We start from the raw sequence: 9,813 nt of genomic DNA, 5'->3' as shown, positions 1-9,813 counted from the left end.
ATAAGACCTGGTACTTAAGACACGCAAAATACAGCGTATAGTGTTAAAGTGTGCAGTGTGCCTTTTCTTCTAAGTGGTGTTACAAAGTGTGCTCATATAAGTGTGCAGTGACCTCTGACCTTAAATATAGAGCGTCATAGTCCCGCCCCCTTTCAGAACGACGAGGGCACCATTCATTTTCCGCGTGCGGTGCTTCTTGGTCGGCCGGGCGGCCCAGTTCCATTTTGGCAGGACAACCCTCATAGTTCCTTCACTTCCCTCGGGCGTGTTCCATATGGTCGTGGAGGAAGGACACGGCAGCATCTAGGCCAGTGGATGTCAGGAAAAGATGTCTGGAAACATTGTGTCCCAGAACAGAAGATTTATATATATATACATATATATATATATATAACTTTTTATTTAAGTAATGCTTAAGCTCACAGCGCATCGCATCGTGACGTGTAGAGCTTGTAGATTATCTAAGGTTATAGTATACACAGGGTTGAAGTGGTTCAACCCCCAACTGAATATATACAGTATATGTTGTTTGGGATGTCGGGAGCCTTGTTTTAGGGCATTTGTCTGAGCTTTCTGTGGTACCATGAGGTGCATAGTTGTATTGAGGTTGTTTTAGGGCCTTTGAGGTGCTGTGGTACCATGAGGTGCATAGTTGTATTGAGGTTGTTTTAGGGCCTTTGAGGTGCTGTGGTACCATGAGGTGCATAGTTGTATTGAGGTTGTTTTAGGGCCTTTGAGGTGCTGTGGTACCATGAGGTGCATACTTGTATTGAGGTGCTGTGGTACCATGAGGTGCATACTTGTATTGAGGTTGTTTTTAGGGCCTTTGAGGTGCTGTGGTACCATGAGGTGCATAGTTGTATTGAGGTTGTTTTAGGGCCTTTGAGGTGCTGTGGTACCATGAGGTGCATACTTGTATTGAGGTTGTTTTTAGGGCCTTTGAGGTGCTGTGGTACCATGAGGTGCATAGTTGTATTGAGGTTGTTTTTAGGGCCTTTGAGGTGCTGTGGTACCATGAGGTGCATACTTGTATTGAGGTTGTTTTTAGGGCCTTTGAGGTGCTGTGGTACCATGAGGTGCATACTTGTATTGAGGTTGTTTTTAGGGCCTTTGAGGTGCTGTGGTACCATGAGGTGCATACTTGTATTGAGGTTGTTTTTAGGGCCTTTGAGGTGCTGTGGTACCATGAGGTGCATACTTGTATTGAGGTTGTTTTAGGGCCTTTGAGGTGCTGTGGTACCATGAGGTGCATAGTTGTATTGAGGTTGTTTTTAGGGCCTTTGAGGTGCTGTGGTACCATGAGGTGCATACTTGTATTGAGGTTGTTTTAGGGCCTTTGAGGTGCTGTGGTACCATGAGGTGCATAGTTGTATTGAGGTTGTTTTTAGGGCCTTTGAGGTGCTGTGGTACCATGAGGTGCATAGTTGTATTGAGGTTGTTTTTAGGGCCTTTGAGGTGCTGTGGTACCATGAGGTGCATACTTGTATTGAGGTTGTTTTGGTACCATGAGGTGCATAGTCGAAGAAAACTTGAATGGGGGATCCCGAGTCTTCAAGGTATTCTTACTGACTGACCAGTGAGGAGATCCTGTCATGTTAAGAATATAAATTGAAGAATAAAACCCAGGATGTCCAGAATACACCGCATACATGCATGTACATAATGCAATGTAGTACAATAGCCGACTATAAAATTACATTAAATACAATAACATTACTGCAAGAGACACAGTTGAGTGCCAGGTCAGACTGTGTGTGTGTGTGTGTGTGTGTGTGTGTGTGTGTGTGTGTGTGTGTGTGTGTGTGTGTGTGTGTGTGTGTGTGTGTGTGTGTGTGTGTGTGTGTGTGTGTGTGTGTGTGTGTGTGTGTGTGTGTGTGTGTGTGTGTGTGTGTGTGTGTGTGTGTGTGTGTGTGTGCGTCCACACGTGTGTGTCTGTGCACTGGTGTAATTGTGCATGCATTGGGGGTGTGTGTGGATGAGTGCGTTTCAGAGATGCATTATGGGTAGGACTGCTGACTTCCATCTCCACTGTCCCAGAGAGCTGCTGCTATTTTTAGCTCTGCTATATTACTTTTTAAATTGTGTGCCTAGTTTGACATCATTGAAAGGCTGGGGGGGGGGTCCCAGATGTTTAGCTTTATGAGCAACATTGTTTTCTCACTCGTCAGACAACAAACGGACTTACAGAATGAGTGCATAATTACTTACGTTCACTGTCACAAATATTATGTTTTATTACACGGCTTGGTTGAGTGTGTGTATAATGTATGTATATAAAATGTTGGCAGAAGTTCTGTTTGTTGGAGTTGAAGTGTTGAACAAATAGAATCACTGTCTGGTGTTTTACTGCATTGTCTGTTTCCTGAGAGCAACGTTTAGCTGTTTGTTTACATGATGGCTGTCATGTTGGATACAGCATAACATCCAAGCAGCGCAGCAGGTGCTCTGAGCCTTTGATTGGACAGATTGATATGAGCCAATCAAGTGCTCTGAGCCTTTGATTAGACAGATTGTTGTGAGCCAATCAAGTGCTCTGAGGCTTTGATTAGGCAGATTGATATGAGCCAATCAAGTGCTCTGAGGCTTTGATTAGACAATTTGATATGAGCCAATCAAGTGCTCTGAGGCTTTGATTAGACAGATTGATATGAACCAATCAAGTGCTCTGAGGCTTTGATTAGACAGATTGATATGAGCCAATCAAGTGCTCTGAGGCTTTGATTGGACAGATGTATATGAGCCAATCGGGTGCTCTGAGGCTTTGATTAGACGGCGGTCTGTTATTGAGTGAAAGTGTCATTAATGAAAAATGCCAGACTGCTGAATTCGGTGAGTGACCAATCAGAATCGAGCATTCAGCCTTGATGTTTTTCGTCTGTGGCATTCAATTGTATTTAAATGTCTGGATGGATGTGGCTTTAAAGGCAGCCCATTCGTTCTGCAGTAAACACTGCCACCCAGTGGTAGCTGGGCAACATTACAATACAGTGTTCATGGTAATCCGATCAACGACCCATAGATTAGTATTTGATTATTTTCTTTCATAATAAACGACCCACAGTGACCCAGAAATACACTTTACACTAATCTTCCCACTTTCATTCAACCTTGCCAATATCATCCGAACATCATATCGTGCTGTTCAGAAATAAATCCATGATATATAAATCAGCTCACTCTTATAAAGCACGCAACGGTGTTGACGTATTTGTATCTGTTTTATTCTATTTTAAATCTTTACCAAACACTTTTTTTTCCCACCTGGCCTTGAATGCTGTTTGACTGACAGAGTAAACCCTATCTCTTGTGAGCTTGTAGATCTGCTTGTATTTTCACTAGCGTGGGTCCCGGGCAAACATCTAATCTCTCTTTGGGTCTCAGGCTAAAAGGTTTGGGAATATAGAATATATATAGAATATACTGGATTTGTTATAAAGAATAAAACATACGTATGTTAAATGTATATATCCGCCTTCTTTCCATTCCCACAACAATATACATGAAGAACATGGTCGAATGGTGATTAATCATGATTAATTACATTTTAAGCTGTGATTAATCCGATTGAAATGTTTAATCGTTTGACAGTCCTAAAACAATAATACATAATAAATAATTCATTTCAATGTGATTTCTTGTCCTACAGCTTTAAAGCGGCACGTTGTATCTTTTCTTTGTATGAATCAAATCCTTTGTCCTCGTCCCGCTGCAGGCTTCCCGCCACAGAAGACTCAGGACCGCGGGGGGGCGGCGGCGCCCCCCTCACCACCTCCACGCCTCCCAGCAGCCTCCCGTCGGCCGCCGGCTCCTCCCACCCGGACTCCAGCTCCGCCTCCTGCTCCTCGCTGCCGCCGTCGGGGTTGTCGCCCGGCGTCCTCGGCATCACCGACGTGTTCGGCCTGCCCACGCCCCCGGCCAGCGGCCCGGGCAGCGTGGGAGGGGGAGGCGGCTACAGCCTGAGCTCGTCGTGCAGCGGAGCCGGCAGCTCGCGCTCGCCCTCGCCGCTCACGCTGATGACGGCGGCGGCCGCGGCCTCCGGGAAGCCGTTCGCCTCGCGGCCCGTGGAGCTGTGGAGCCGCGCCGACGTGGCCGACTGGCTGGAGAGCCTCAACCTGGGCGAGCACCGGCCCGCCTTCCTGGACAACGAGATCGAGGGCGCCCACCTGACCTCGCTCACCAAGGAGGACCTGATCGACCTGGGCGTCACGCGCGTCGGCCACCGCATGAACATCGAGCGGGCGCTCAAGATGCTGCAGGACAGATAGGAGGGAGGGAGGGAGGGAGGGGAAACGGAAGAGCGGAAGGGACCGTTTTTTTTAACTTCCTACTGGACCTCTTTTTGTCGGTGGAAACAGGACGTTTGCGTCCGGAGTGTTTTTCTGAGCCAGGTTAGAAAGCATCTCATCCAAACCCCATGCTGCCACGGGGACGCTCTTCTTTTGGTTGTTTTCGTCCTCTTTGCCCCGCCCTCCTCCTCCTCTCCCTCCACCCACCAATCGTTGTTGGGTTCCCAGCGTCCCGCGTCTCAGGGGAACAGGGGGGATGGACACAGAGAGAGAGAGAGAGAGAGAGAGAGGCAGGGATAATGGCTGCTACTGAAGCCCTATATTAGAGTGTGAATCGGGCCTATAGGTCTCATCCAACATGTCGGTGTCCTTCAAAACACTTTGGAAAAGCAGACGTACACAACTGGCCGTGGGCGTTTTCTTTAAATGAACAAGTCTGTTTGTTGGCTCACCAAACAGACTAAACACCACCCAAACAACCCACCGCCTTGGAATAACCCTCACCCTAACACCACCCAAGCAACCAACCAACCAACCAACCACAACCGCTTTGGAATACTGACTTGGAATAAGACGTTCTTTTGCGGAGCGTCACTCCAGTGCGGGTGAAGCAGGAAGCCAGCTGAGCTGGCGTCGATCGCTTCTTTTCTATCTTTGCTAGAGAATATTTGTTCACTATAGAAACGTCCTGATGCCGGAGTTCAATGTTCTGGGTGCATTTAATTGTCGTAGAGATTTATTTAGCAGGAGAACAAGACACATTTAGTTTTTGTTTTGTTTTTTTTTGCTTCTCACCTTGTTTATGTCGAAATGGAGGAACCTTTATTTAACTTATATATGTTTAAACGAAAACCCTCTCGAAGCATAATCTCGTGCACACACACACACACATGATGTGGCCCGTGTGCACATCGCCACGCGCAAACATGTATAGGCTAAACAGTCTTTCACAACAGACGCACAGACAGACAGACATGCACACGCACATGCACACGCGAGTGCACACACACACACACACACACACACACACACACACACACACAGACATTGCCACTGGGGGGGGGGCAGAGAGAGACAGAGAGAGCAATGCAATGTCGTCGAAACTATGACGAAAACTAAATTAAAACTAAGTAAAAACTAAGCTATGGTGAATAAAACTGAGACTAAATATATTGACAATTACGTCAACAAATAAAATAATTCCGTCGATTAAAACTACACCTTTTCAGATAACTAGCCTACATTATATATTTTAAAGACTATGACTAAAACTATCAAAATGCGCTGTCAGAATTCAAACAGGTTACAAAGTTCTCAATCGTTATCGTTTTAAAATAAATGCTAACAATAATCGTATCGCGGATAAGTTACGTTTATCGTGACATTGTCCTCTGTCATGCACTGGGATTAATTTGCTTTTGCTGAGCTGAATATCTGGCAACCACTCAATCTGTCTGATTGTATTAAACAACGTTAAACTCACCAACATTGCAGCTGTGCGAAAAGCTTGAATTATCCTGTTTCTATCTGCAAAGTGTTTGTTTCATAAAACTCCACTGTAGACTTACTTCCTGTTAAGAAATTCCTTGCAGGTGATTTTCTTAAGTATTGGAGATTGGAAGCACTCGTTTTTAGTAAAACATCCTCCTGCTGCATCCTGCATGATGTGCAAATTCAAAACAGGTGGTACGCAGGGCTGTTGGGTGATATCGAACGACCACTCCCAAACACTGACACTTAGGAAAAGAATCACCTGCAAATAATTTCTTGACAACTCTCATAACATATCTACGGTGGATTTTTTGAGTGGTGCAACCAGTCCCTTACGGAGCTATGTGTGTGGGTGGGTGGGTAGCTGGGTGGGTGCGTCTGAGCATGAAAACAGCATGGTTGTTTTTCACCACCTGTGCGCAACCTAACACACACACACACACAAACACACACGCACATATTAACTGTATATATGGTGATTCTCGGGTGTGCCAGTACAGTACAGTGACAGTACAGCACAGTACAGTACAGTATAGGGTACAGTAGAGGGACCCCCACACTGTCATTTCTCAACCGTTTCGGATGCGGGGCGGCTCGCCGGAATCGGGGCAGACACCCTGGATGCATTCCTGTGGGTCTGGAACTCCACACCACTCACTTCACACAGGTGTGATTTTTATGAAACAAACACTGCACACTGAGTTTTGTACAGCTGCAATAGAGCACCGAAGTCTGACGTCACTTTCAGTAGAGGGCGTCAGTCCCCAGGTTCATGTATTTGTTTAGTTGCATTGAAATCTCCATTGAGGCGATTTTAGATCGCCTCATATAACAACTGTGTTTGAAAAATAAACATGTCACCCCGGCCGCTTCACTCATATGGATATGAAGAATCAACTGACTGAGAGAAAACGCTAATGTTACTGCTGCTGAATTAGTTAGATTTTCGCTAGAAGCAGACTGTATCATATATGAGTGACTGACTGTTGCAAACGATACAGAGACACCTCCCTAACAATAACGCCGAGACAGCTTGTTTATTTTTGGACCACAACGCTTATAGTAGACGATATTAAGATCACCCCATGTTATTCTCCATAGAGAAATTACTTCCGCGAACCAGGGGAATCGTCGGGATGAGCCAGTTACGTCAGGACTTCGGTGCTCTATGTTGGTGAGTTTGAAGTTGTTTAATACAATCAGAGAGGACTTTTCTGTTTGGATGAGTGGCACGATGGCCGCGGTCTTAAGGAACCATCCATACTTACACCCTCCACACTTAAACCAAAGGGACCCTTATAGATAGGCCTATTTAACTCTTGAGCACACTTTGTACACTTTTCTTTTTTTCTACACCAAATCTTTTTGCCAATCAAGAACAATCTACAAGCTCACAGTGCATCGTGTTGCTTGTAGATTGGCTTTTTCTTTTTCAAAGATTAGATTTTTAACATTTAACAAACATTTCTGAGTTGTGATCAAATATCCATGTTCGAACATCACATCTAACTATACTGCCTCCCCCTGGTCAGACGGAGGGGAATGGAATTGTTGGAATAACGTGTTCCTTTCACGCACTACGTCCTGTCAGGTGAAAAGAAGCAGCTTGGACTCCTCATGCATTGTAGGTAGCATGAGGTCAGTCAGTTGCTCTCCCCAGGTTGGCAGAGGGAGGAGGATTGACAGTGGCTGAAAACAAAGAAATGGGTTACAAAAGTCGGAGGGTAAAACATTAAGAAACATCTTAACCAAATGGACCCGTATAGATATTTTACTCTTGAGAGAGTAAAATGAAACCAAAAAAATATTGTTAAACATCTGCATTACTTGATTTACAAGAAGTCTACACAATTAGGGAATGTAGAAGTATTGTTGTTTTGATGTGCGTGCATGCGTGCGTGCGTGCGTGCAAGAGTGATATACAGAAGAGATTTATATACACACACACACACAGTAGGCCTATATATAATGTATAGTGTCATTGAAGATTTAGAATTAAGTAAGAAATTATAATGTCACGACTGACGCAAAGTTTCCCACCGTTCTTTAGAGGGGTACACACCCATCCATGGGGGTACACATCCTCTAGAGGGGTACACACCCATCCATGGGGGGTACACATCCTCGTCTAGACTAGAGGGGCACAAACCCATCCTTGGGGGGTACCCATCCATCAAAGGGGTACACAAACCCATCCATGGGTGTACACATCCTCTAGAGGGGTACACATCCTAGAGGTGTACAGACCCATCCATGGGGGGTACCCATCCATCAAAGGGGTACACAAACCCATCCATGGGTGTACACATCCTCTAGAGGGGTACACATCCTCTAGAGGGGTACAGACCCATCCATGGGGGGTACCCATCCGTCAAAGGGGTGCACATACCCATTAATTTTGGGGTACACATCCACTCCAGACCCCCACCCTCATCCCCCACCTTCAGAGAGATGTATGGTACAGCTACATGCTCGGCTCAAAAAACAAACCCAGTGTCTATATATATATATATATATATATATATATATATATATATATATATATATATATATATAAAAGATTGTGACCTATATTCAGACCTATTCGGCGAGCGACAGCAGCATGTGATCTGGGGAACTGAACTACACACCCTTCCCCCTCCCCAGTACCTGCATGTGTGTGTGACAGTATGCTATAATTAAGACGATTACATCATTCCTTTTAACGAGGAGGCGGGCGGGTCCACTGAGTGAGGGCTCCCGACCAATAGGAACAATGCTGCTATAATCTGTTCCCGTTATGAGAACTTATTTTAACTTTTCCTCTTTCTCGCGTTATTTTAACAAAACGAAAGAACAACCGAGTGTCTGACGACAACGGCGACAACGACGGCGGGGGAGAAGAGAGAGAGCGAGGAAAAAGCACAGTATTTTTAAAAGATTTGTATAAAGTATTATATGAAATTTTATAGAGCTTATTTGAAAAAAAGAAAAATTACAAAAAAAAAGAAATTGAACTCTGATGTGTGGATTGCCAAAAAAAAGAAGAAAAATAAATAATATATAGATAGACACAAATGAAAACTTATTAGATTTTATGGGTTATTTAAGAAGCAATATTTATTCAGAATGACTTTCCTTTCCTTGGTTGTGTTTAATTTCCCATGTTATATATATCATGATAATGAATTATCACGCGTCATAATGAAGAACCACTCTGTGTCACACGTTTAGGATTAAGACGTTTCGGCCAAGCGTGAACATAATCTGACCCCGCTATGACCGTTTGAAACAAACTGTATATGAAATCTGACTTTAAACTATACTGTAAATTCATAACGTAACTTCTACAGGCCATCTCGGCAGAAAACTACGCACAACACATACGTTTAAAATACATTTTAAAATAAAGGGGAGAAAATGAAAAAAATAAAAATAGAGATGACTGTCAACAGAGTTGTAGAGATGAGTAGTGTTATAGTAGTATACTAAGTGACCACTAGTGGGCACTATAGGCCATGCTTATAGAACAGGCATGGTTCACTTACCCACTTATTCACTTCCCCTTGAAAACACCTCCCATTTATTCATTGTCAAAACATTTTTATGGTATTTTTTTTATTGTTATTTTTTTTATTTTTTTTGGTTGGTAGATTTATCATTTGGGTCTTCATAGGAGCTAAGATGTTTTCGGGTATTCTTTTTGTGTAAAGCCTATAATTGTGTTCATGTTTTCTATGTTGCTGTAATTTTGTGCTACTGAATTCATCTTAGAGTCGATTAATTACTGAAACGAGAGAGCGAGAGAGGGAGAGAGAGAGAGAGAGAGAGAGAGAGAGAGAGAGGAGTTCCCTGTTAACAGCAATCTCCCCCCACCCCTCCCCTCTTCTCCCTCCCTCCCTCCCCCTCCTCAATTCCTAGAAGACTTCTTGTATGGCAACCAAAATACACTGTAAGAAATAAATATAATGTTGCACTAAGCGTTGTATCTGTTCGTTGTTTTTACAGTGTGTTGCTCTGTGGTACCCGTCATGTTTTGGGGGTGTCCTGACTGCTG

General features: G+C 44.1%; 1 protein-coding gene across 1 annotated transcript in view; it reads left to right on the top strand.

The window, feature by feature from the left end:
• LOC308314911 (SH3 and multiple ankyrin repeat domains protein 2-like) overlaps positions 1-4,265 on the top strand; it is a gene marked incomplete at its 3' end in the record, with an annotated part of 151,079 nt that extends 146,814 nt beyond the window's left edge. Inside the window, 1 exon segment of the mRNA XM_080762720.1 lies at positions 3,713-4,265. Within this exon segment, the coding sequence (XP_080618846.1) occupies positions 3,713-4,265 (553 nt within the window).
• Between the last annotated feature and the right edge of the window lie 5,548 nt (positions 4,266-9,813).

Source organism: Protomyctophum bolini (genome assembly GCF_963924005.1).
Source record: "Protomyctophum bolini genome assembly, chromosome: 1".
Classification (NCBI taxonomy): Eukaryota; Metazoa; Chordata; class Actinopteri; order Myctophiformes; family Myctophidae; genus Protomyctophum; species Protomyctophum bolini.
The sequence above is the reverse complement of the archived record's forward strand: the minus strand, read 5'-3'. Positions and strand labels throughout refer to the sequence as shown.